At 40.3% G+C, this 27,269-nt stretch overlaps 1 protein-coding gene across 1 annotated transcript in view; it reads left to right on the top strand.

The window, feature by feature from the left end:
• Positions 1–348: 348 nt before the first annotated feature.
• LOC133609759 (uncharacterized) overlaps positions 349–27,269 on the top strand; it is a 28,450-nt gene continuing 1,529 nt past the window's right edge. Inside the window, exons 1-5 of the mRNA XM_061965654.2 lie at positions 349–564; positions 5,861–5,937; positions 8,261–8,414; positions 13,174–13,219; positions 22,488–27,269. The exon at positions 22,488–27,269 is cut by the window's right edge and continues 1,529 nt beyond it. Coding sequence (XP_061821638.2) covers positions 485–564; positions 5,861–5,937; positions 8,261–8,414; positions 13,174–13,219; positions 22,488–27,074 — 4,944 coding nt within the window. The 5' untranslated portion in view covers positions 349–484 and the 3' untranslated portion in view covers positions 27,075–27,269. The remainder of the gene's footprint in view (positions 565–5,860; positions 5,938–8,260; positions 8,415–13,173; positions 13,220–22,487) is intronic.

Here is a 27,269-nt window from a genome sequence, read left to right on the forward strand (position 1 = left end):
AGTGCAGTTTTGTGCTCGTGCGCTACGTTCGCTCGCATCCTGTGCATCTCCTGGGGGCTAAACCCCCCTGTCCGTAAAAGCTAGTGACGCCCCTGCTTGGCATCAATGTACCCCACAAAGCAAAAAGGTGTTGGTAAATTTGTACACAAATCTTAAAATTGTTGTGTTTTATTTTGATTGGTGATCACAAAAATAAATGCGAAAGTCCCAAAATCATTCAATGATATTGAAAATATTTAAATCACAAGTATCGGCATCAGAACCTGGATTTACTTGGTATCAGGTCGACACCACTAGCTGCGGTTTCGCCTACCCATACTTGGCCAGCAGGTGCTAACTTTGCTAACTTTGACCAGTTGGGCTCTTGGCATTGACATATACGCTTTGTGTTCACACTGTAATTGTGAATTTCACACTCGTGTGTTGAAGATGTGCTGTCTCGCCAATCTGGATCGCGAAGAGGACTTGAACCGGTTCAAGTAGAATGTCAATAAGTGACACAAGACATTTGGAGCTGACAGTTGGAGGAGAAACACTCAGGGAAGCACAAGTTACAACTACAAGGTGGGTCCAAAATATATTCGAGCCAACACCTATTTTTATTATCATACAAAATACATTCTAGCACATATGTCTGTTGTTTTATTATCATATAAACACATTCCAACACTTGATTTTACTCGTGTTATTGTTCATGTCTATTCATGTTGTAGTTTCCTTGTTGAGGACCTAGCGATTAGTGGTGCTAAATTGCGTTCAACAACGTCATGTTTAAATGTTCAACCGATCCATGGAGCTCGAATATATTCAGTAGATTTTCTAAAAATGCCTCGACATAATGCAAATGGTCATTTTAAGCAATTCGGCGTGGAAACTGGAAATCTATTTATCATTTACAGTTTGTTACGGGTCAACTAACAAGGATTTGGAATTGTATTCGGCGAGTGATGTTAAAAAAAGCTTTTGCATTTTTTGCAAATTCCATCCATTCATCCATTTTCTACCACTTGTCCCTTTTGGGGTCAATTGTTTTTTGTATTTGGGAATTATAACTTAAAATGTCAGTTTTATTGCATTTTGTTTCATTTACATTGTTTTGAATAGAACATTTAAAATCTCTCACGTTTCTCGTGTGTGCTGATATGACAACCATGTTCCTTGAATTTTTCAAAATGTAAAGAATGGGTCAGTGAATTACATAATGAGTTTGTCAAACAGTAAGCAGTATATATTTGGTTTAAGTTTAAGTTGTTGTTGTGTATGGAGTGATCTCCATACACTTTCAGATGTGTAACAGAGCTATCACCTCGGATACACAGGCTGCATACATTGGAATAAGCCTATTTACATGCTGGAAGCTTTAAAGTTTGCTTTAAGTGTGACAAAGTAAGGGTGTGGCTGTTTAAAAAACAAGTCTGGTGCTGCCCATTTCAATCATGGCAATGGCATTAAGATCCTTTTGGATGCAAGACATTTAGGGTGTAATTCATTTGCAGTTGCGGGAACATCTCAGTTATGTGTTTGTCCGTGTTGTGTACACACCCACACTTTTAGTTCAGGCAGGATCATTGTGGTTATGTAAGTGTTAGTTGCTGAAAGCAGCACACACCCACAAGCGGACCTCAAGCCATGAGCCGACATACCTCACAAACACAATGTTTCAGCCTAACGAGCCTGTCAAAGATAACTATTTGTCATCAGTCTGGAAGCATCAAAACAAACGGTGACATAGTTTGCACAGTCCTGATAATGTGCATGCCACGTTGTAGAAGTCCTTATTTATGTTTTGGTCAACAAAAAACAACAGTGAACAATCAGGAATATACTGTACTATATACCTCTGATCGCATAGCCCAATCAATAATTGTCATTCATATTATGTAAACTATTTAATCACATGTAACTTCTAGACTGTGGTTCGTGTACCACTAGTGGTACGCGGGCTTTATCTAGTGGCACGCCAAAGAAGTCTGCAAATATGTACTGTATATGAGTATAATTGTTGATGATGTTTGTGCATTGTGTGTAAAGTTACGGTGGCCAAACATATATAATATACTCGGTAAATAAAACCTCTGCCTTGTTTTTAATGAATACTTAGACTTACTGCGCTACTGCTTTTTAATGGTGGTCTTTAAGGTGGTACTTGGAGAGCCAAGTGTTTTCTGAGGTGGTATTTGGTGAAAAAAGTTTGAAAACCACTGTTCTAGATCATCGTGCAATATTTCTTACCATATATCTCTGTCACAATAACAAAAGTATCATTGGGGTTCAGGAACTTGTAACGTGTACTTCTCGGGGCCTGGCAACCTTCCTGGTAGCCTAGCTAACTTCTATTTTGTTCAGCGAACTTGCAGCATTTATCTCGTTCAGTTGTTTGGGTTGAGAGGTTTTCATATGCTTTTTGCTGTTTGCTGCCTGTGTTTTATTAAATAGGACTGTCAAAAAAATGAGGTCATTCGTGATTGATCTAAAAAAAGAAAATGTTGCATTAATCTTCTATATACGCAGATTAATCGCGCAATTTATTTTGCCTGTACATGCTCCTTTATCGTAACTGCGGATGATTTAAAAAAAAATAAAAAAATGTGTCCTTTGACAGCACCAGTTTTGTGGTGTTGGAGCATTTTTGTGTGTGGTTTGGATTGCTAAAAACGGTTAAGGAATACATAAACTTTTTTCAACATAGTTAGCTTTAAACACAGTTGGCGTGTAAACAAAAGATATGCATCATAAAAGGTACAATATTATAAAGATGTGTTGCAGTGGTCCAAAGTTTATACCCCATGGTTTATTATTTTATCGGCATGCAGCACCCAAAAAAAGTAAGCAAAAATGGAGGAATAATACCGTCTAGCAAAAAATATAGAGAGAAAATGTCTAATGTAACGATAAAAACTTGAATTGTTGTCACAAGTTAACATTCTGTGTGCTTCATCATGTGCTTTAGTTGCACAGATCAATCCTAAGTAGAAATGAGTTAATTATGAGTAAAACTTGAAATTAATTAGATTTCTTGCCACTTGAAACACAAAGATATATACTGTAAACTAGATGTAGTCCACTGTCTTGGGTTTATTACTGGTATGTTAAGCCTGAATGTTTATTTGTGATGTGTTTTGATTGTTTCAAATGGCCTGCAGAAACATCAGAATCCAGAACATATACATGAAAGGTGTGCTGACAGCTTGGCACTAAACCTGCATGGTGATGTTCCTCCTGTCAGGTCATGCCAGTCGTATTTGAGCAGCATGGCATGATAATATTGTAACAAGAGAGGTTAATGAGCAGCTATAATTTATTTGAATGTTCATGTGACCCCTGGGTGCTGGCTTCCTGTTTCATGTCCTCACAGGAACAGCTGTTAAAAAAAAAAAATTAAAAAAAAAAGACTATCTTTCTGTAACGGTGTGTTTAAGGAACAATTGTTGCCTGCAAGTTTGTCTTTGTATTAATTCCTTATCTTTGTTGTGTTGTCATGCACACTTAGATCCATCATATGCATGCTTTAGCAGCGATTTGTGTGGGTGTGTAAGCTGCGCTTGCGTTGTGTCAAAGAAAGCGTGGCGCGATATGGATGATATAACCGCCGCTTATCACTGATTACATGAAAAAGAAGCTGATACAGCACAGGGATTTATGAGGCTGTATTCTATTCACTGGGTCAAAAGCAGAAAGGGGGGGGACTGCAAATAACAAAATGCTCTCTATACAATACAAAACATCAGACTAATTACCCCGCAAACTATAACAATGTGCAACAACGCAATGTAAATAACGTGAATTGTTTCAGTGCTATGGTGATGGAATATATACAACATTTTTGCTTAGTTTTTCTTGTCATGTGACTAATTACTTTAAAAAGAAGACAAGCTTTGTATAAGAAGATGTGCATTTTGTGTATGACTTCACCTTTTAAGGTATTTTATTCCTGTGGATGGTACACAAAACTCTAATAAAGTCTGGGTTATGCTGTTGCGTCGAGGCGGAATAGTTTGCTACGCCAGCTCGCCCCTCCCCCTCAAAACCCTCCTGTTAGCTTGATGTTGACTCTGATTGTGGATCAGCATTTGCAATAAAAGGGGACGGTGGCGTTTGTCAGATTGGATTCCGCTACAATAACACTGCCCATCCCTTTGATTGCCATTGTTTACTCCCGACAACAATAGCTTGCTTCTCCTCCTCCAAACTCTTCTGTTGGCTTGACGTCGGCATGTCCTCTGATTTCAAAACAACATTTGCAATAAAAGTGATGGTTGTGTTTGTAAGATTGGATTCCGCTATGGCCTTTTTTTAATATCTCGATATTTTTAGGCCATGTCACGATACACGATATATATCTCGATATTTTGCCTTAGCCTTGAATGAAGACTTGATGCATATAATCACACCAGTATGAGGATTCTATGTGTCTGCATTAAAACATTCTTGTTCATACTGCATTAATATATGCTCATTTTTTTAACTTTCATGCAGAGAGGGAAATCACAACTAAGTCAATTTACCAAAACTGTATTTATCAAACAGTTATTAAGCAGTGGCACAAACATTCATGTCATTTCAAAACAGAAAGTGCAAGATCGTCAGAGACATTTTAAAACAAGCTATAAGTGCACTTTTGTGAATGATGTCACCAAGATGACATATCAAAACAACACTAAATTAAAGTGTACTTTTTGTTCCTGTACACAAACTGCTGCACCTCCATTCACCAGTCGGTAAAGCTGCTCAAGTTTGCGGATGACACTACTCTCATCGGGCTCATCTCAGATGGCGACGAGTCCGCCTACAGGAGAGAGGTGAACCGGCTGGCATCCTGGTGCAGCCTCAACAACCTGGAGCTGAACGCCCAGAAAACAGTGGAGATGATCTTGGACTTCAGGAAAGTCAAAGCCCCACCATCCCCCCTCACCCTGATTGACTCTCCTACCCCCGTCTCCATTGTGGACTCCATCCGTTTCTTGGGCACCACCATCACCCAGGACCTCAAGTGGGAGCCGACCATCAGCTCCCTCATCAAGAAGGCCCAACAGAGGATGTACTTCCTGCGGCAGCTGAAAAAACTGAAGGTGCCCACCAAGATGCTGCTGCAGTTCTACTCAGCAATCATCGAGTCCATCCTCACCTCCTCCATCACCGTGTGGTTCCCCGGCGCCACAGTCCCGACAAGTATCGACTGCAGCGCATGGTACGTGCTGCTGAGAAGGTGATTGGCTGCAAACTCCTACCCCTCCAGGACCTGTTCTCTTCCAGGACCAGGAGGCGTGTGGGTCGGATCACAGCTGACTTTTCTCACCCTGAACACAAACTATTCTCCCCTATCCCCTCAGGCAGGAGACTACGGTCCATCCAGAACCACACCTCCCGCCACCTGAACAGTTTTTTCCCCTCGGCCATCAGACACATGAACAATAACAAGATATGATAGCTCAGTTACAGCTCATGTTATTTTATTCTGTGTTATATGTGTTTTATGTTGCACTATTGCGCCAAGTAAAATGCCTAGTTTGTGAACCCTTTCTCAAACAATGGCAAGAAAAACTCTTCTGATTCTGATCTTCTGATTAAGTGTCTTGCAAAATCCTGAGAAGGTGCAGGATGTTTGCAAGTGAATGAGAGATGTTCTTACGGTTATTAAATATTTACAAATTATTAGATATTGGGTGACTGAGATATTTTCTGTAAAGAAAATAAAATAAAATAAAACAATCTTAATCAAATTCTGTGAATTTGTGGGGATCCACTGTACAACCATCACAACCTGCAGCCATGCAATTCTGCATACTGCAAAACTTCTCATTATTTATTACAAACATTAATAAACAATTGATTGAATATTTACATTGATTTGACTTTGCAGATCGGAGAATGGGCTTGAAAATCTACGTCTACAGCTCTGTTGCTGCCGAGCAGTCACGCAGGAGGGAACACCCTCAGGTAAATCACACACTTCTGACTCCTGCCACCAGCATTTAGGACTGTTTAGCCACAAAAAAATGTGAATGCTGTCGATTAATAAACATCTAAAATGTATCAATCATACTATGTAAATTGTAGTGGTGAAACTCAATTGACAAAATGATTGTATGGTAATATGAAGATTGGACACAATGATTTGACAGACTACAATATTGGGGAACTGTATCAAACATCTTTCAGGTCTGGGGAACAGACTGTCAATAGCATACATTTCTGTCTTCCCCAGGAAAGTGCTGAAGGACAAATTTCACCACACCTAGTGTGTGTGTGACAATCATTGGTACTTAACTTTAACACACTCCCGCCTGATTAAGCATTAAGAAGGAACCCAGAGTCAATCAACAGCAGTCAGTGTTTCGTTGCCAACTACTAGTGGCATAATGGCCTGACTCCTTGTATACCCTCAGCATTCTTGACTCCTGGGAGATGCAACAAAACATCTGCCATGCAATGTACTGTATGATCCTAAGGGTGTCAAAGGTACGACCCGCGAACAGGTTTAATCCGCCCTGCGGCCCGCAACATAATTTTGCTAAGTATAAAAATGAGTTGCAGTTTTTTAATGAAAGAAACCGCTGTTCTAAATGTGTCCAATGTGACTTAGACAAACTTAATGATCCACAAGGGAAATTGTTCCAAATTAACATGAGCTATCTCAATAGCAATTCAGGTGTAACGCACTTCACACATCTCGCTGTTTAAGATGACATGTCAGCTGACTTTGAGCGCCCTGTAGATTGGCTGCCGCTACTCCAATCAGCGCAGGTGAAAGCAATCAGCTGCTCCTGTTGTGGCTGGCGGCAGACTAATGCTGTAGCGACACACCATTACCTTATTTTATTGTAAATTATCCAGTCAACGGATAAAATAACGAAATGGTAAGATGCAAAGACTTAAAGTCAGCTTGACCATCATTTTTGTCGTTAGAGTTCCGTGCAGTTGCAATTGGTTGACGGCATGATGTGCACACTGAACTCCATTGTAAAAATGTGTGTTTCTACATTTGTTTGTTCTATTTTATTTTTTGCTTAAATCTACCATGCTCACATTGGTTAAGTTTGTAGTTATGTTAAATATAATTCGGGTACCATGGTGTAATTTTTTGACAATTGTTTTGATAATACTATAATTGTAATATTTGAATGATGGTAAATTGTGGCAGTTGTGGATTTTACCCATGTGGCAGTTTGAGGAAACTTTTTCCAAACACGTCTTTAATGGTGAACTGCCAACACGACATAGCTGAACAGGAAGTGCTTAAAGTTTAATTGCTTTGCACCTATTTTTAACCCAGAATACTTAAGTGAATTGAAGTGTAGTGAATTATATTTATACAGCACTTTTCTCTAGTGACTCAAAGCGCTTTACATAGTGAAACCCAATATCGAAGTTACATTTGAACCAGTGTGTGTGGCACTTGGGAGCAGGTGGGTAAAGTGTCTTGCCCAAGGACACAAAGGCAGTAACTAGGATGGCGGAACCGGGAATCGAACCTGGAACCTTCAAGTTGCTGGCACGGCTGCTCTACTAACCGAGCTGTGCCGCCCCATAACTAACTTTAAGTGTTTTGCCAAGAGGATTAGTTGTGATATATACATGTTAAGAATGTGTTTGTTCTATTTTTGGCCATAGTAAAACAAAGAAAAAAATATTTTGAAGTTGTCTTATTTTTAAATTCTTATGCCATGATTTTATCAGTCCGGCCAGCGTTGGAATATTTTTTTTTCCAGGGCCTGCACCCATAAAAAGGTCAGTCTACCCTGGGGGAGCTGTAACTACTAAAGTAGCTTACCACCACCAAGTATGGAGTGAATCTTCTTGCAAGACAAGTACACAATCGCTAGACGAGGCTGAGCTGTTTGTGGTTAACAGCTATAAACACCAATTAATGCATTCCGCCGTCAAAATTGGGGGCCCCTGATTGGTTTGGGCCCCTGTGTTTCAGCCCAAGTAAGCCTTTGCATTAAGGCAGCCTTGACCACCACCCGCAGGATATGTGCGCGCCGGGTGCTTTCCTTCGATGTTTAAATGTTTCAAATCATTCCACCTCTGATTGGGGTGACCTATCGGATTCTTGGGATGGCACGTGCCACCCCAGGCCACATCATAAACACGCCACTGGTGCTACATATGCAGTTATTTGCCTTATTAGAACAACTAGTCAGTGCTCAACCAGAAAAAAAGAAGGAAACATGGTTGCATTGCCTTTTTATTCTTTTGAGCAGTGGTTTTGTCATCAACAGTTCAATTTAACCAAGCAATTCCTCTGATTCCATTACAGCACAAGTAATTACTGCAGACAGACAAAGACAAGTGGTGGACCACAGCAGTGGACCCAGATATACCCCCTGTGTCCTGTTAAGACTCTCTAACAACCTGGACCTGAACAAATCCGAGCTCAGACTCAAGAGAAAGAAAGACTTGTGTCTACATGGGTGAGCATGGAATGTTTTTGTCATACACACATCCTTGCAACATTCTGCATGGTTGTGTGTCAGTAGGGCAGTCAGCACTGTAAAAAAAATTATGGATTTTGGTTGTAAGTGCACAGAAACAGTATGCACAGAATACCGGATGTCATGCGTATCTTGGCCAATCAGTTCATCAATATGAGATATTACAGTGGAACCTCAATTTATGATCTTTATTGGTTCTTGAACAGGGTTTGTGAAGAGAAAAGTTCAAATACTGAAGCAATTTTTTCCATAAGAAACAATGTAAACATGAATAGCCCTGTGGTGCACTCACGCTTTGAAATCACAAAACTCTAACTTTTACAGCCAGGTCGTTCTGATGATTGTGAATAAAAAATAAAATTAACTTTGCCTTGTCGGTTAATATTCTTGGCGTGCAGCAGAAGGGTGGGGGAAGGCAGTGCCGAAAACGCTGTGGATACTTCCTGAATGTTTCAAATTACACATCGTTGTCCATTGCTTTATTTTCTGAGCTAACTAAACTAGAAAAAGGCTGTAAAAGAGGCTAAAAAAACATTTACAAAGCACAGAAAATAGCACAGTAGCTGACGACAGCAATGCTGTGCTGACTGAATGAACACTGGAGATCACCCACCATAAAACGGCTGTGCAGGTGGTAGAAACGTTCGTACACTGAAACGAAGTTTGTACAAAAAGCACATTTTTATTTGGTCTGTGGTTTGTACAATAAAGGGTTCGTAAATCGATGTTCTACTGTATGCATTTTTTAGGTAGCCATATTGTAATATGTGTCCCTTCTAAAGTTAGATAATCCCTTTTTTATTACTATGCTAATGTACAGGCATGTTAAATGTCCACAAAAACGCGGAAATCCACCTTTTAAAAAATTAATTTTCACGTCAAAATATTACTTCCGCGTTTTTTAGATGAAATATAAACAAAAATACGATCCAAACAAAATTTGTTGAACACTTGCCTCAGCCACAGGTACTCGCTGTTTCTCTTGCCGAAAGGCCGCACTGAGTTGCAGGATGGAAAGACGACCAGGAGGACCGAAACAAGCTCGTTAGTGAGCTAACCATTGAGCGAGCTTGCTTGTTGTCGCCTCCGAGCCACAACGTTGACGGCTGTCCACTTTTGCTGCTAATCATATTTCAGGTGATTGAATTTCGGACATTGTTAGTTATTATTATTATTATTATTATTATTATTATTATTATTATTATTATTATTATTGTTATATAAGACTTTACACCATTTTTCATCTATTTTTTATTATTATTATTCCTATTCCGCCATTTTTTGGCTCAGCATAACTTCATCTCTGTTCATCCAATTCACACCATTCCAACTTCAAAATGTTCAGCCCATACAGGAAGTGTTGGGACTTCTTCAACATATTTCAAAAAATTCCCAAATTTCCTAGAATTCCCACTTTTCCGAGACATTTTCGCCATTGAAAATGAATAGGCAATTTTTTTTAAACTCCCACAATTTCCGCATTTTTCAACCAATTCAAACAATTCCTGTCCCCTGTAAGCATGTTAATGTTAGCATGCTAATATTAGCATGTTAACGTTAGCTTGCTAACATGTAAGGAACATGCATGAACATTTTATCATGGCTTTAGTTGTTTGAAAACATCTTGGAAATATGCTATTACCATGTTAATTTTAGCATGCTACTGTTTTATGCTAGCATGTTAGCTAATGTTATACTTTTTACCCTAATAATCATGGATTTTGTTACTTGGCGCCATTTTAGAAGTATGCTAGCTGTTTCCCTGTTAGCATGTCAATGTTAACATGGTAACATTGGCATGGTAACATTTTATGCTAGCATTTTAATTAATTTTGTGCCTTTTAATCTAATAATTAGGAATTGAGTTACAAGGCGCCATTTTTGAAGTATGCTAGCTATTCCACGGTTACCATGCTAAAATTAGCATGCCAAGGATTTATGCTAGGATTTTAGCTAATTTTATCCTTTTTACCCTAATAATCATTGTCACTTGGTGCCATCTTAAAAGCATCATAGCTGCTCCCCTGTTAGCATGTTAATGTTAGCATACTAAAGTGTTATATTAGCATTTTAGCTAATTTCATACTTTTTAACCAAATAATCATGGTTTTCGTTACTTGGTGCCACCTTAGAAGTATGTTAGCTGTTCCCCTGTCACCATTCTAATGTTAGCATGCTAACGTTTTATGCTCCCATTTCAGCTAATTTTGTACTTTTTAACCGTATCTTCATGGATTCTGTTTTTTGGTGCCATCTTAAAGATTTGCTCGCCCTTCATCTGTTGGCATGGTAATGTTAGCATTATAACAGCACACTAACGTTATATGCTAGAATTTTTGCTAGTTTTATGTGTTTTAAGATAATAATTATAGGTTTTGTTACTTGGTGCTATGTTAAGAGTATGCTAGCTGTTCCCCTGTTATCATGCTATTGTCAGCATTGCTAACATTTTGTTGCTTGCATTTAAGTTAACTGTGTACTTTTCAATCAAATAACATGAATTTAGTTACTTGTCACCATCTTAGAAGTATGTTAGCTGTACCCAAAGTTAGTATGCTAACTTTGTATACCAGCATTTTAGCCTTTTTTTTTTACATTTAGAGCTAATAATCATATATTCTGTTACTTTATACCCTCTTTGACGTATGCTAACCCATCTCGCTCTACCAACAGATAGCATTTCAAGATTCATACTACATTTCAGTACAACTTCTGCTCTTCACCATTCAAACCATTTTTAACTTTTAAACTATTTTAACCTTCAAACCATTTCTACAGCCCATTAGCATATCAGTTCAGGATCAGCTCGTCAACATTCAAACCTTTTATTCAATTAAACAATTTCTCCATTTAAACCATTTCAACATTCAATCCATTTTTACATTCAAACTATTCTTACATTAATTCTACATTCCATCAGAAATTGCTTCATCTAGTTATTAATAATAATAATAATAATAATGTTATTATAAATTATTATTACTGTTAGTATTTATTAGTAGCCAGCAAGAAGGTATATTTTTGACGTGACGGAGTGTAAACCGAGGTGACAACACCGGAAGTATATTACTGGAGGGGGGCGTGGCTACAGGATAACGTTGCCAAATGGGAAACATTTTCTGAGTCCTCTGCATGCATGTTATAGAATTTTACCATAAAATGTTAATAACAAGAATGTTGGTAAACCATCCATCCATCCATTTTCTACCGCTTATTCCCTTTGGGGTCGCGGGGGGGCGCTGGAGCCTATCTCAGCTACAATCGGGTAGAAGACGGGGTACACCCTGGACAAGTCGCCACCTCATCGCAGGGCCAACACAGATAGACAGACAACATTCACACAATAGGGCCAATTTAGTGTTGCCAATCAACTTATCCCCAGGTGCATGTCTTTGAAAGTGGGAGGAAGCCGGAGTACCCGGAGAGAACCCACGCAGTCACAGGGAGAACATGCAAACTCCACACAGAAAGATCCCGAGCCAGGGATTGAACCCAAGACTACTCAGGACCTTCGTATTGTGAGGCAGATGCACTAACCCCTCTACCACCGTGCTGCCCGTTGGTATACTATTTACTAAAAAAAAATAAACATTCTGTGGTACATTACATGGGACATGTAAGTGTCAAAAAGACAACCAAAAGAGGTTGGTCGATGAGGATAAACCTAAAGGTAAAATATAGTGTAGAAATGCACCCAATTGCAGGAAATGTAGTCTTGATTTTCAAAAATGTATTTCGGGTTTGTGTGGCAGCACTTTCTGCTGATAGGTATTTTCCTTTTTCTCTCTTAATTTTTTTTTTTTTTTCTGAGAGGGTACTTACATCCCTGAATATATTATATTATAATTATTAGACTTATTTGTACTGCAGTTATAATTAATTGCCCGTTTTAATTCAAACGTAATGAATCATTTTCCAAAAAACATTAAGAATAAAACAAAAATCCATCATATGCCATCTGAAACGTCAGTTATAGAAAAATACGGCACCGTCCTTTTATGAAAACGTTTCAGGTTAAAGTGGAAATATAAACATAATCACATGTCTTTAAAGCGTTCCACCCATGAAATGCAGTTCAAAGATATGAAAGGTCCTTTTAGCTCGGATGTCATAGGATTGTTTGTTGTTTGTGGCACATTTAGTGTGTGTGTGTGTGTGTGTGTGTGTGTGTGTGTGTGTGTGTGTGTGTGTGTGTGTGTGTGTGTGTGTGTGTGTGTGTGTGTGTGTGTGTGTGTGTGTGCGCACACAGAAATAACAATGGACAATAATTACCCATTGAAGAGAAGCAACACGCCCTTTAACTGAATGTTTTCCACCTGCACTTCTTACATATCATGGATCATGTCCTTTTTTAGACATCTGGCACTGTGTGTGGGAGCGAGAGAGGGAGATCCGGTGTAGCACAGTGTGATGTTTGTGCAACTATGTAACACACACATTCCTGCTAAGTGGTTTTTTTTTTAAATGGGTATGGGGTGTGACTTCAGAGTGCGAAAACTCTTTAGTGCAGAGGAATGCCGGCCACCGTGTTCCTCTGCATTGCTGCCCCGAAAGTTTGATGTCTAATGGCTGAAAAACGTTCACATTCCCGTACATAAGTGCTCTGTAGTTCAATATAGTTCTCTCTTTTCTAAAATAAATCGCACTTAAGTAATCTCCCGTTTTACACCCTACTTATAAAATGAATGACCTCATATTATATCTCGAACCAACAATCTGCTTTCTCCTGTTCTTCCAGTTCAGATGAGTCACAAAGGAGGAATACTTTTGGCTGCAGCTCTCAGGTAAGCATCATATTAGTTATCGTATTAATGTGCTCAGATTTGTTATTTAATTTTGATTGTCTAATATCCTCCTGGGAACCAGCAATCTGTGCAGTGGGCATATGTCTGTTGCAAATCAGGACATTTGTAACTCTGACAAAATAAATAGACTAGGGGTGTCAAAGTCGTTTTCATTGAGGGCCATATCACAGTTATATGGGGCCATTTGTAACAGTGAATAATTTATAAATAATATATGAAAATAAATGTATAAGGATTTGCCTCATGATATTATTACACAATTGCCGATTTATTTGAATTATATATTTTTTTACATACACAGCTCTAAATTATAAAACTGACTGCTCAGTTGCCAGAATTTTACCATACAATTTACAATGTTTTTTACGTATATCGCTGTAAATGGTAAAACAATACCACTGTTTTTTGCGGTAAAGCCTACGGTTGTTGTTTTTACAGTGTATTACCATAAATGGTACCACAGTGTTGATGGATAACTTGCTCCAGAATCATTTTCTGGATTAAAAACATAAATCAAATGTTATCAGTATTATTGATACTGTTGCTTTTATTAATTCTTGTTTTATTTTTTTGAATAATTGCATTTAAGTAGTATTAAGTATTGTATTTGTATGTTATCTCAATCGCTTTGTAAATTTGCATCATAAGTATTGTATAGTTAGAACTGGGTTGGAGTTGGGGTTGGTCTATTTTCTTATCAGTGGTTAGCGCCCGTGGCTCACAATGAGAAGGTCCTGGGTTGTAATATTTCTGTGTGGAGTTTTCATGTTCTACCTATGACTGCGTGGGTTCTCTCTGGGTACTCAGCCCTCCTCTAACCTCCAAAGACATGCATGTGAGGATATGCTGATTGGCAACACTAAATTGGCCTTGTGTGTGTGCATGTCATGGTAAATGTTTGTCTGTCTATCTGTGTTGGCCCTACAATGAAGTGGCGACTTGTCTAGCACCCTGCTTTCCGCCCGAGTGCAGCTGGGGTCGATCGATTAACCTTCAGTTTGACACCTGTGACATAGACCAAAAACACATTTCTAAAGAACATACAATTACATTGTATGTAGAAATAACACATTTACAAATAAAGGCACTGTAATAAGAGATAGGAGCCCGACACATGAATTGTGTAGCCTACTCTTGAAAGCATCTCAAGATAGGTTGTTATTTTAGGAATAATAAAGAAAGCACGGGGTGTGATAACCAGTTTGTCAAGGTCTGAATATTTCAGTGAGGTACACCTTGGGAACAGACAGACACATTACCTGTAAGTCAGAATTACATTTTCTCAATGTTTATTTTTAATCAATGTTTATTTATATAGCCCTAAATCACAAGTGTCTCAAAGGGCTGCACAAGCCACAACGAAATCCTCGGTACAGAGCCCACATAAGGGCAAGGAAAAACTCACCCCAGTAGGACCTCGATGTGAATGACTATGAAAAACCTTGGAGAGGACCGCATATGTGGGTAACCTGTCTCCGTAGAGTGATTTGCCCTGAAACCGGATTGAAAAGGTTCACAGAGATTGTTACACTAAGAGTTCATTTAGCTGCTGTGCGACAATTTTTTCGAGGATTTTCGAAATAAACGGAAGGTGGGACACCGGTCAGTAATTTACCATGAGGTCAGCATCGAGGTTAGGTCTTTTGAGCAGAGGATGAATAACCACTTTTTTGAACGCTAGGGGAACAGTGCCAGAGGAAAGTGATAAGTTTATAATATTTAGCACTGATGGACCTAATAATACAAAAAGCTCCTTGATAAGTTTCCCAGGTTAGTGGGTCAAGTAAACATGTTGTTTGTTTTATCCCACTTACACGCCGTAATAGTTCCTCTAATGTTAATTCATCAAAAAGACAGACTATTTTGGATTGCAGTATCCGTCGTATATACAGTCGTATCTGTGTTAATAGAACCCAGTTGTAGCTGGGATGTGGTGTCTTTAATCTCCTTTCTAATGAGTTCAATTTTCTTATTAAAGAAATTCATAAAGTCATCTGCCGAGTGGGTGGAGCTATTGGGAAGAGTCCCTTGTTGAGTTAGCGATGCTACTGTACTAAACAAAAATTTAGGGTCGTTTTTGTTGAGGCGGATGAGATTTGAGTAATATTTAGCTTTAGCTAAGGTAAGCATGCGTTTATAAGTTATTAAACTATCACTCCATGCTTGATGGAAAACCTCAAGCTTCGTCACGCGCCATTTGCGTTCCAGCTTTCTACATGATAATGTATGAGCTGTAGTTTCTTCTGTAAACCATGGGGTGCGCCTTTTAGGGGCCTTTTTTTGTTTTAGCGGTGCTATACTATCAATGGTTTCGCACAGGGCATTGTCAAAGTTGTTAGTGAGGTTATCAATAGAGCCGACATAATTTGGGAATGGTGCCATTACCGAAGGCAGTAGGTCAGCAAGAGTCATCGATGTGGCAGCATTAATGTTGCGGCTGCTATAGCAGTTATTATTATTATTAGCTTTTTGACAATGAGTCAGAACTTCGAATTTTATAAGGTAATGATCGGACATTACTTTAGTATACGGGAGTACCATAACTTTGGAGGTAGTGACACCCCTGACCAGCACTAGATCTATCGTATTACCGTTGCGATGCGTAGGTTTATTTATTATTTGTGTAAGACCACAGCTATCAATTATAGTCTGGAGCGCCACGCACTGAGGGTCCGATGGGGTATTCATATGGATATTAAAGTCCCCCATTATGATTATATTGTCGGCGTGCGTCACTAGATGAGCAACAAACTCTGAGAATTCATTGATAAAGTCCGAGTAGGGCCCTGGGGGGCGGTAGATAACAGCCAGGTCGAGAGGCAGCGGTGTGACAGACCTCATAGTAAGCACCTCAAATGATTTATATTTATTATTTAGGTTAGGGGTAAGGTTAAAGTTTTCATTGTATATTAGTGCGACCCCCCCACCCCTTTTGAGGGGACGGGCAATATGTGCATTCGTATAGTTAGGAGGAGATGCCTCATTTAGCGCAAAAAAATCGTCTGGTTTGAGCCAGGTTTTGCTAAGACCAATGACGTTAAGATTGTTGTCTCTAATGACCTCATTAACTAATAACGTTTTGGGAGACAATGATCTTATGTTTAAAAAGCCCATATTATAAGTATTGGGCTGTTTTGACGAGTTTTTGTTGAAATTATCCGTAGTAGCAATATTAATAATGTTGCATTTATTATGCGTAGTGCACTTTAAATAGTTCCGACCATATCTAGGAATTGATATGACGAGAATTTTCAGATTGTTTGCTTGGTGCTGCGATAAACTGAACGGATCATAATTTGCCACCTCAGTAGAATGCATATCTACCTCTGACACAGTCACAACAGAAAAAACATTATGTGAGTTGTGTATTATTCTAAGAGAATTGCTATGCATACAGGGATTATCCAGCCTGGCGCTGGCTAGTTCTATCTTAACTGACTCCTCACCCGGACTAGCAGGCTCTGTAATTGCCTGTGACCGGGCTTGCTCTAGTGTAGTTAGTCAAGTGTGACTTAAACAGTAGTCTATGTTTTTAGGCAGGATGATGGCGCCTTTCTGGTGAAGGCCATCTCTCATCAGCAAGCCTGGTTTGCCCCAGAAAGAGGGCCAATTATCAATAAACGTTAGTCCCTGTTGTCTACAGAAGCTAGCCAGCCACTTGTTAAGCGAGACTAATCTGCTATATCTCTCATCATTGCCTCTCGCAGGCAGGGGGCCAGAGACAATTACTCGATGCCTGGACATCTTTCTAGCGAGATCACAAGTCCTGGCTATGTTTCTCTTTGTAATCTCTGATTGTCTCATTCTAGTGTCATTGGAGCCAACGTGTACAACTATATTCGCATAACTAGTGGTGTGATTAGCCTGTTGTACGTGTTTACTAGGCCTGTTGCGAGTTAGCTCCTTAAGATTAGCGTCAATGTCAGGTGCTCTGGCCCCGGGAATACACTTAATTGTGGCTGGTTTGCTAAGCTTTATGTTTCGGGTGATGGAGTCCCCTATGACTAAGGTGTGGTGCCCGGTAGACTGGGGTGTAGGACTAGCTAAAGAGCTAAATCTATTATGCGTCTCAACCGGTACACCGTAGCTTGTAGGCCGCTCAGGACTACTACAGACTGGGCTAGTTAGCTCGCTACAGCTAATGCTAGCAGATGTGTCCGCAACATCTAAAGTTACGAGATTACTCTGCTCTAACTGGCGGACACGGCCCTCTAGCAGAGCCAGCCTCTCCGTGAGTAAGGTGCACGACGCGCAGGAAGTCATACTCACGGAGTTTTCTGTCACCGAGCGAAGTTCCTGCTGTCTTCCGGGAAGTCGTGGTCACGGTGTGCGGGAGTAGCTTCCTTCCGACCGACGACCGGCGCCGCCTTTCTCCGCGCTAGCTAGCTACGGGAGGGGTGGTGAGACAGAGATCGGGTGATTTGCAAGTCAAATAGTACTACTAAATATGTTTAGGAAGTAGTAAAGAAAGCTGCAGAACAATTAAAAGCACACAGATAGAACGATACTAAGCTTTCTCGAAACAGCGAGCAGTCACGCACGGGTGCGTGACTGCTCGACTCATTTTCTCGATGCTGCTTTCTTTTAAGTACAATTGCAAGAAGGGGAGTTGATAGGATTTTGGATTATGGACTGTGACTAAAGCGTGGCCAGTTCGAGGTGTGGATACTCTGCTCTTAAGTTTATCTGGAGGGCCCGTAACTCATCCAACTGCTGGAACAATGCCAACTGCAGAGGTCATGACCAACTAAAAAGAGAAAAAAATCTGAATTTTCTAATTGGGATTGTCTAGCGGACTGGTATTTTTTTATTTGGAACACAGTCCTTGAGATAATAACATGGGGCAAAAATTATATATATTACAAACCCCGTTTCCATATGAGTTGGGAAATTATGTTAGATGTAAATATAAACGGAATACAATGATTTGCAAGTCCTTTTCGACCCATATTCAATTGAATGCACTACAAAGACAAGATATTTGATGTTCAAACTCATAAACTTTAATTTTTTTTGCAAATAATAATTAACTTAGAATTTCATGGCTGCAACACGTGCCAAAGTAGTTGGGAAAGGGTATGTTCACCACTGTGTTACATCATCTTTTCTTTTAACAACACTCAAAAAACGATTGGGAACTGAGGAAACTAATTGTTGAAGCTTTGAAAGTGGAATTATTTCCCATTCTTGTTTTATGTAGAGCTTCAGTCGTTCAACACTCCGGGGTCTCCGCTGTCGTATTTCACGCTTCATAATGCACCACACATTTTCGATGGGAGACAGGTCTGGACTGAAGGCGGGCCAGGAAAGTACCCGCACTCTTTTTTTTACGAAGCCACGCTGTTGTAACACGTGCTGAATGTGGCTTGGCATTGTCTTGCTGAAATAAGCAGGGGCGTCCATGGAAAAAGACAGCGCTTAGATGGCAGCATATGTTGTTCCAAAACCTGTATGTACCTTTCAGCATTAATGGTGCCTTCACAGATTTGTAAGTTACCCATGCCTTCGGCACTAATGCACCCCCATACCATCACAGATGCTGGCTTTTGAACTTTGCGTTGATAACAGTCTGGATGGTTCGCTTCCCCTTTGGTCCGGATGACACAATGTCGAATATTTCCAAAAACAATTTGAAATGTGGACTCGTCAGACCACAGAACACTTTTCCACTTTGCATGAGTCCATTTTAGATGATCTCGGGCCCAGAGAAGCCGGCGGCGTTTCTGGATGTTGTTGATAAATGGCTTTCGCTTTGCGTAGTAGAGCTTTAACTTGCACTTACAGATGTAGCGACAAACTCTATTTAGTGATAGTGGTTTTCTGAAGTGTTCCTGAGCCCATGTGGTGATATCCTTTAAAGATTTATGTCGGTTTTTGATACAGTGCCGTCTGAGGGATCGAAGGTCATGGTCATTCAATGTTGGTTTCCGGCCATAGATGTTGAAATCCCTAAATTTCTTGCAATTGCACTTTGAGAAACGTTGTTCTTAAATTGTTTGACTATTTGCTCACGCAGTTGTGGAGAAAAGGGTGTACCTCGCCCCATCCTTTCTTGTGAAAGACTGAGCATTTTTTGGGAAGCTGTTTTTATACCCAATCATGGCACCCACCTGTTCCAATTAGCCTGCACACCTGAGGGAAGTTCCAAATAAGTGTTTGATGAGCATTCCTCAACTTTATCAGTATTTATTGCCACCTTTCCCAACTTCTTTGTCACGTGTTGCTGGCATCAAATTCTAAAGTTAATGATTATTTGCACAAAAAAAATGTTTATCAGTTTAAACATCAAATATGTTGTCTTTGTAGCATATTCAACGGAATATAGGTTGAAAATGATTTGCAAATAATTGTATTCCGTTTATATTTACATCTAACACAATTTCCCAACTCCTATGGAAACGGGGTTTGTAGTTGTATTTCACTTGTTATATTGTATTCAGGGATGTCAAAATGAATGGTTCAGTGCAAATTAACCCATCATCATTTATCAGATCAAAAATTAAGACAGTTAAGCTATCCGCAGCACAGAGGGACTCAAAATGTCTGAAACATTTCTGGCAAAGTTTGCACATTCACAAATTGACAAGTAGTGACAGGCTGCTACGCCAAACAAGTCAATGTAGAAGATGTAAACAGCACGTTGGCCTTCTCCATGGGAAATATGATGACAAAATACCATGATGGAACAGTCTGTAGGAAGACATTTTATTTTCACCGAAACACTTCCATCTTAAAATAGCACATTTATAACACAGAAGGGGTAACAAGTCCACATTAATGTGGATACATTTTTGTTTAGGTTTTTTTGTGATCACAAACATGATGTTAATGGTGTTTAATAACAATATGCGCAAATATATTTCCTCCTTTCTTTAATGTCTTTCTTCGTGCAACTCGATTACCGTAATATAGACTAAAATGTATCCTAATTAATCATGATTACTCCAAATCAATCGACCACAACACTGTGAATAATCTGATTAAACATTTTTACTCACTTGACAGCACCAATTATGGGGCTGCAGCGAGAAATAAGAATCTTAGTGCACCTTTCAATTCGATTTAAGATTCGGGGACTATGATTAAGTTATAACTGTATAGATTGTTTCAGCATTTTTAGTTATTATATTGTATATTAACAATGCATAATGTTTACTATATTGTATATAATTATGTATGATACATGTTTTGTATTAAATGATTAATTATATTCTTAAAAGGTTTCTCCTTTGGCTCCTGACATAAAAGGTATTGCGTCATTCCTAGTTTTCAGATGGGGCACGAATAGCGTAAATATCGGTGGCAGGCCGTGCGTTTCCCACCTAGGCTTTCAGTGATGTTCGACTTCAATGATTACCTCTCAAAATACCATCATTTATTTTCACCACATGACCATTGCTGGAGAAATACTATACAGGAACTGCGCATTGAATCACCTCAACAGTGTACAAAATGAGTTATTTTCTGGCGCATCTAAAAATCAATTAACCCGCATCAGCAATTAAAACATATCTTATGTAGTACTGTCAAAATTAAAATGGCAAAAAACATATTAAAAGTGAAAAAATTAAATATTTGAACTCACAATTTGTAGTACCCATTCGACGCCGTATAAGCCAGTGGTACTCCTCGTAGTCGGCTGATTCGAGTTGAAATGGAGGGCATTTCCCCATTTCATCGCCAGAACAGCTGAGCTAGCTTCCGGGGTTGGCCGACATCGTCTCACAAGATGTAGCTTCTCTCTATATATCCTTGTTGAAAATGGCCTTGCAAATATATATCTGCCACCTAATCAACGCAACGCAACACTTCCTGCTTCCTGCTAAATTGAAACTTGTGAATGGATACTCACTTTGGAATGACAAGTGAGTATCTAATCACAGTCTTGTTAACGTCAGGCTACTTAGATAGGCTACTGTCAACAACTTGTGATCTGATTAACTATCCCAACTGTCTATCAACTCTGTGTGTTCTCAAATTCATACGCTAACGGTCCTAGTGAGTATCCAAACACAGGACGCGTAAATATCCCGTTGAACGTGAGGCCATCTAAAAGGCCTTACTGACAACAACTCGTGATCTGATTGGCTATCGCAATTGTCTAGCCACTCTATGTCCCCGTTCACTTACAGCGCACGCCCGCATTGTTGATTCTGAAGGCCCCGTGCAGATTTCGTACAGCATGGCAACATAAGCTAGCTGAATTCTGATTGGATACAAACGCTAACCTAAAAACAACAGCACTGGAACGAGCATAATATGACATGAAGAGAATATGAATACTTTTAGATATTTAGGGAAAATAAATTAAAAAAATAATTGTATCTTTAATTATGATCATGATTTCTGGTTATGTTAGGCCGGCAAAGAAGGCCTTGCTGGCCCTGACGGCCCACGACTATAAATATACATATGAACGACTAGATAGGTGAGAACTGTATTTGCTTGGACAAAAGGGCAAAACAAAACAAAGAAACTCACTGTCTTGTTTTTTCCCGAGAGTGTTTTATTTATCTTTTTTCCCCCTCTTGTAATAGTAATTGAGCTACTATGTCAAACAATTTCCCTTGTGGATCAATAAAGTTTGTCTAAGTCTAAGTAATAAAATAAATAAACATCTTTACTTGGCGAGCAGGCATCTTAGTTAGAATTTTGTAACTTCTAAAACCACGGAATGCCGGACACTTTGCCCTGAGTCGCAATACATTTGTGGCTGTGTCATCTATCTACCCAGTCATATCAACTGTATGGCGGAAAGTTTAGCCGGTTACTGTCAATAGTATTCTCTCTCTTTTACTTGCTAATTTTATCTTCTATTTACTCTGTTGTAATGTTGACATTTACAAAGCATTTATTATTTTTGTTGTTTCACTACTTCACATTCAAGGTACCTTAGCGCCGCAGCGAGCATAGCTCGTCTTCCCTTTCTCCTTCCTTGTGTGTGTGCGCACTAAACTCTCTACAGTATATTACTTTAACATACATAAATAATTGACATTTGGACATTTATCTGTCGATTTAGAATAGTCCACGTCCCAATCGTGATGCATGAAAAAATCAGTTAAGATATAATCTATACAAGCTGCACACTGACTAATCTCATTTATATCAAAGTGTGATTTCTATTGTCGTTATCCCTTGAGAATACTGCTACCATTTTAGGGGAGATTGTGGTGGTCTATGCTGTGTATTTCTGTTTACAGTACAGGTGTTTGGATTACCTATTAAATAGTTTTTGTTTTGACAGGTGATTGGGCCAACTCCACTGCCAGACACCTCAAGAAATGTAACCAGGGATTTTCCATTACCAGAGAAAAAAACATTTCTGGTCAAACAAGACCAAGAGATTCTTGTAGTTTGCCATGAAGCCAGAAGTATATGTCAATTGCAGCAAAGATTGAGTGGTTACTCTGAGTTAGAGCAAACATTAAAGGACCAAGGTAATGTTGAAGAGCAGTCTGACCCCAGTGGAGCCATGTTGTCTTCTGCTATGGTGACTGTTCTGGCTCCAAATTGGACTGGCCGACTTCGACGGTCCAAGAGATTCGAGTCAACTGGGAGTTTAGAAACCCTGGCAAATCTTCAAGGTGGGGAAGACTCTCTTTCACAGGATCACACTCAAAAGGATGTAGAGAGTGTGTACAACATATCGCAAGCCCCGTCAAGAGTTCCATTTCAGTGTACCAGGCAGAACTCAAGGAGCTGGTCAGCTAAGAGCTGGTCAGCTAAGAGTGGTCCTCCAAACATGGACTATGATTCAAAGAATAAAGTTTTCTGTACAACCGAGTTGGATATAAAAGAGACAGTGGACAATAAAGCAGAAGCAAGAATGACCATGGATGCAAATCCTCAAAACAGAAATTTGCAAGCTGGTCCTCAGGTGCGACACTCATCTATGAGTTCCAAACCAACAACAAGCAGTCTTCTTCTGTCATTAAGAAGATTAAACAGTCAAAAAGGGAAATCTAATCCTAGCCCGGCTCCTTCTGAAGTACCTCTGAAGAGTGATCAAAATGCAAAACTTTTCTCAACACATCTCTCGCATTCATTTGCCAAACCTGGGCAAGAACTGTTTATGTCTCTTCCCTCTTTGTCCATTTCTTCAAGACCACCTGAAAGTCACCCAGTTGGTTCCTCATTGCTGTCTAATCACCACGCAAGAGGCAAAACAAGCTTTCTTTCAACTGTACCCATAAATAAAGTCACAAATGACACACCCTTTGCCAAACCACCGCCAACAATGAACAGAACACAGCCAAGTGATTCATTGCTCAGTAGACGGGCATCAGAAAGGGCCCACAATTGGAGGGGTTCAGGCAGAAACCTAAATCTTTTGTCAGACAGCCCAGTGTCTGCACCAAGACTTCCCCACTTTGACTCAAACACACCATTGGCCTCATCTTCCAGGTGGAAAAAAACTGGCCAGCAAGGGAGTTCCACTCCAGTTCTCACAGACACATCCAGTATCCAAAACATGCCTAACACACCCTTAATTCCTATTTGTAACAACAATTGTGATCCAGCAGCTTCTATCCTAACGAATAGTCTTAACCGTCAAATCTCTCATAATAGTAGCAACAGTCCAGCAGAGTCAGTTTGCAATGGCAACCTTTTGAGGAAGCCACCAAGAGGAGTAACTCAAAGTGGTAAAGAGAAATATTCTGATGACACAATTGACAAAGTAAAGCTCGCCAAACTACTGCTTGAGTCCAGATTAAAGAAAATGCAACCACAGAAGTCTCCATGTTTTCCTGACGGACCAACTTCTCTCCCAAGTAATGGCTCATTAAATGAACATAGGAGTGAATTGTCATCCAGGCCCTCGGAGAACCAAAATAACCAATGCTCTCTCAGGGTTAATGCCACACATCGTTCTCCCCAACACCAGAACTCTCCATTGCTTGATACCACCAGCACTTTCAAGAGTCAGGTAGACACCTCTGAAAGTGGCCGTGGTCCCCAAAATGATCACCAAAACCACCAATACGCTTGTCCTTCAGTCCAAAGCACCATAAAGACAACATCATTCCATGGTTCGACATCCCAACCATCTACCACAACACCATTTTTTGGTTTTGTAAGGAGTTATTCCCCCAACCCTAAGGCTTTCCGACCAAAATCCATGCCCTGTCTTATTCCTGCAGAAAATAATTGTAGTCCAGAATCTATCGCACCTTCAAATGCCAACCCAACCTGTCAAAGAGCACCCCTTCCTACTCCTAAACCCTTTGCTACCCCAAGCTGTCCAAGCATGATTGACACTGATCCAAAAAGCCTCAAAGTGGGAGGCATTTTAACCACCCACACAGAAAGGGAGAGAAAATATGTCAGCCTCCCAGGACATGGAAAGAGAGTGAAGCATGTCATGTGGGAGGACTGTGAGAATTCTGAGCCCTCTGACAGTCCAGCTCCTTCTCCGTTACCTCGCTCAATGTCTCAGCGACCCATTAGATCACCGTCTATCTTCTCCTTTTTAAGATCGAGTAGTCAAAACACAAAAAACACCCCTCTTTGCACTACATCATCCAAGTCTTCCAACCCACAGGTAGGGAAAGAGGGAAAGTATCACTCTTCATCATCTGACTCTACTGATCAAGTATCGAAAGAGGAGGGCCATTCCAACCAATCCAAGCAACGCCTTGATCCTGCAGTGATTGTTAGTCGAGACAGACTTGTCCCAGTTTCGCAAAGACTGCAGAGTTCGGTATCATTGCAGGCTGTTTCAGTCCTGTCAACTGGTCCTTCCCCACCTCCTGACTTGTCAAGTGGGTACAAGATTCGTTACAGCCCCCCACCTTACTCTACTCTCATTTCTAACCGTGGTGAAACTAAGAAAACGACTCCCAGGTCCCCACTGTTCCAAAACTTTGATTCAAATTATAGACCAAATCATGAGTTACATTCTCATCCAGTCGCAGATGCAGCTTTACCCATGTCCAAACCAATACCACCACCTAGGAAACTATCTAAATGTTCTCCTCTTCAGAATGAAATTTCATCACATGAGATTTCCTTCAGTAGTGTTTCACTGACAGATGATACCAACAACAATTGCAAGAATATCAGCCGTAATCAGCAGAATTGCCCCGAGTACAGATTTAGAGTCATCCCTCAGTCGCTGCATGATGAAAAGTATCAAAGCACCAACATTGATTCATCTTGTCTTGGTTCAGAGAACACAAGAGTAGAGCCTTTGCAATGTTTATCTAAGATGGCAAGTGAACAGTCTCACGAAACTGAGAGTCATTCAAATCACAGCTCAAGTGGCAGCAGCTCAACAGACAGCCGGTCTGTTAATGATGAAGTTTGTAACAAACGAGTGAAGGAGAGCCTAATGGGTAAATTCAAACTGTTTTCGTCAGAGAGCAACAATAAGCAGAGCCCGAAGAGGCGTCGTTTTGTCAAGAAGAGTATCAGCACACCAAACTCCAGGTCACTTATGTCCGAATCAGAAAAAGCCAACAAGACTAATAGGAAAATGGACCAGGTTTTAAACAAACTGAAACAAACTTTCAGCACAAGACGCTCTGAAGATGATCCCTCATTTCCGTGGAAATGGAGGCGAGCTTCGGAAACGCTCTCATTCAGTGAACCGAGTGGTACCAGTGATGCCACTATTGAGAGTAACATAACTTTAGAGCAAGATCAGAAAAAGATCATGATGAAGGACAACAAAAGGACAAAAGATGGTGAAGAGCATGAACAGAACAGACACACCATCATACCAACCTTATCTGTGCAAAACTCCATGACAGAAGATAAATTCTTCATTTGGCCCAACCAGTCAAGTCCTAAAGCTAACCAAGACAAACTACAATGTATGTCACACCAGTTTGATGTTCAACCAACAAACCAGTACCTTCCGTGTCCAGATAGGAGTCCAAGTCCGAGTCATACTACAAAGTTTCGTAAGTCTACATCAAGTCCCAAAAGTCCTTTCTCCCCATTATCCTCCCTTTCCCCGCTCTTGCCATATTCCTCACCCGATGTAGTAGACGATAGTGTGTTCTACAGTCCAAAACTGCAGAACCGGATGGAGTCCTTATCACCAGGTGAACCCAGGGAGGGAATTAGCCTGGCGAGTTCAAGGAAAAGCCAAGTGTCCACAGGTCGACCAAGTGGAGGTCCAATGCAGAGCAAAGAACAACTCACATCTTGCTACGCTGACTTAAAGTACGGCATTGAGCCTGGGAGGTCCTTCTCTGTGAGCTCAGTTCTCTCCAGTAGGTCATCAAGGCCCGGACGAATCTCCACCGGGCCCAGGTTCATGAGTGTAGGTGACCTTTCTGAACCCGAATCAACTTATGGAGGAGCTGATGAGGATTTGAATTCATGGCTTTCTATTAAAAGCAATCGAAGACCAAAATCCAATTACCTAATGCAGTACTATTTCCTCAGTGAAGCGGGTAAAGACCGATCAAGATCTCTCCCTCGATCGCTGACCAGCCGTCTGGCTCAGTGGAGTTCAGGGGTTCCTGTTTGTCCCCCTGCTGCCTCCACAGCCTCAAAGTCTCCCCATCTTTGGGGAGACATGAACACGAGTCACTTTGACTGGGATTTAGTGAGTCCCCCAACTCCTCCCCTAACACCTCCTTTGTCCCCACATACCAGACGCATGTCTAAACCCCCCAGTGTTTCCTCTCCAAATTTTCCAAGCCCACCTTTAGAACCACTGGACAACCTGTCCCCCAGGGGGCATTTGCCCTCCCGGGGTTATATCTCCAGCCTTAGCAGCACCTTTGAAGAGTCCTCGGACAGCAACTCAGACACAACGACAGATGACGAATATTACTTAGAAGAAAGCGAAGACGGAGAAAAAGAGACAGAATTTTAAGGGCGGAATAGTTTCAATTCTCTAAAATCTCCTTTGATGCGGGACTTTATACTGTAAGAAATAGGGGAGAGACTTGCAACAAGAAAGTAAGATGTCGGACATAGCAAGTGACTTGCCTGTATACAGATGTGTCATGTTGGCGATTTGTGGACAAGCTTCGATTTAAAAGGATGTATGTACTGTATATATGCACAA

This window comes from Nerophis lumbriciformis, linkage group LG07 (assembly GCF_033978685.3).
Source record: "Nerophis lumbriciformis linkage group LG07, RoL_Nlum_v2.1, whole genome shotgun sequence".
Taxonomy (NCBI): Eukaryota; Metazoa; Chordata; class Actinopteri; order Syngnathiformes; family Syngnathidae; genus Nerophis; species Nerophis lumbriciformis.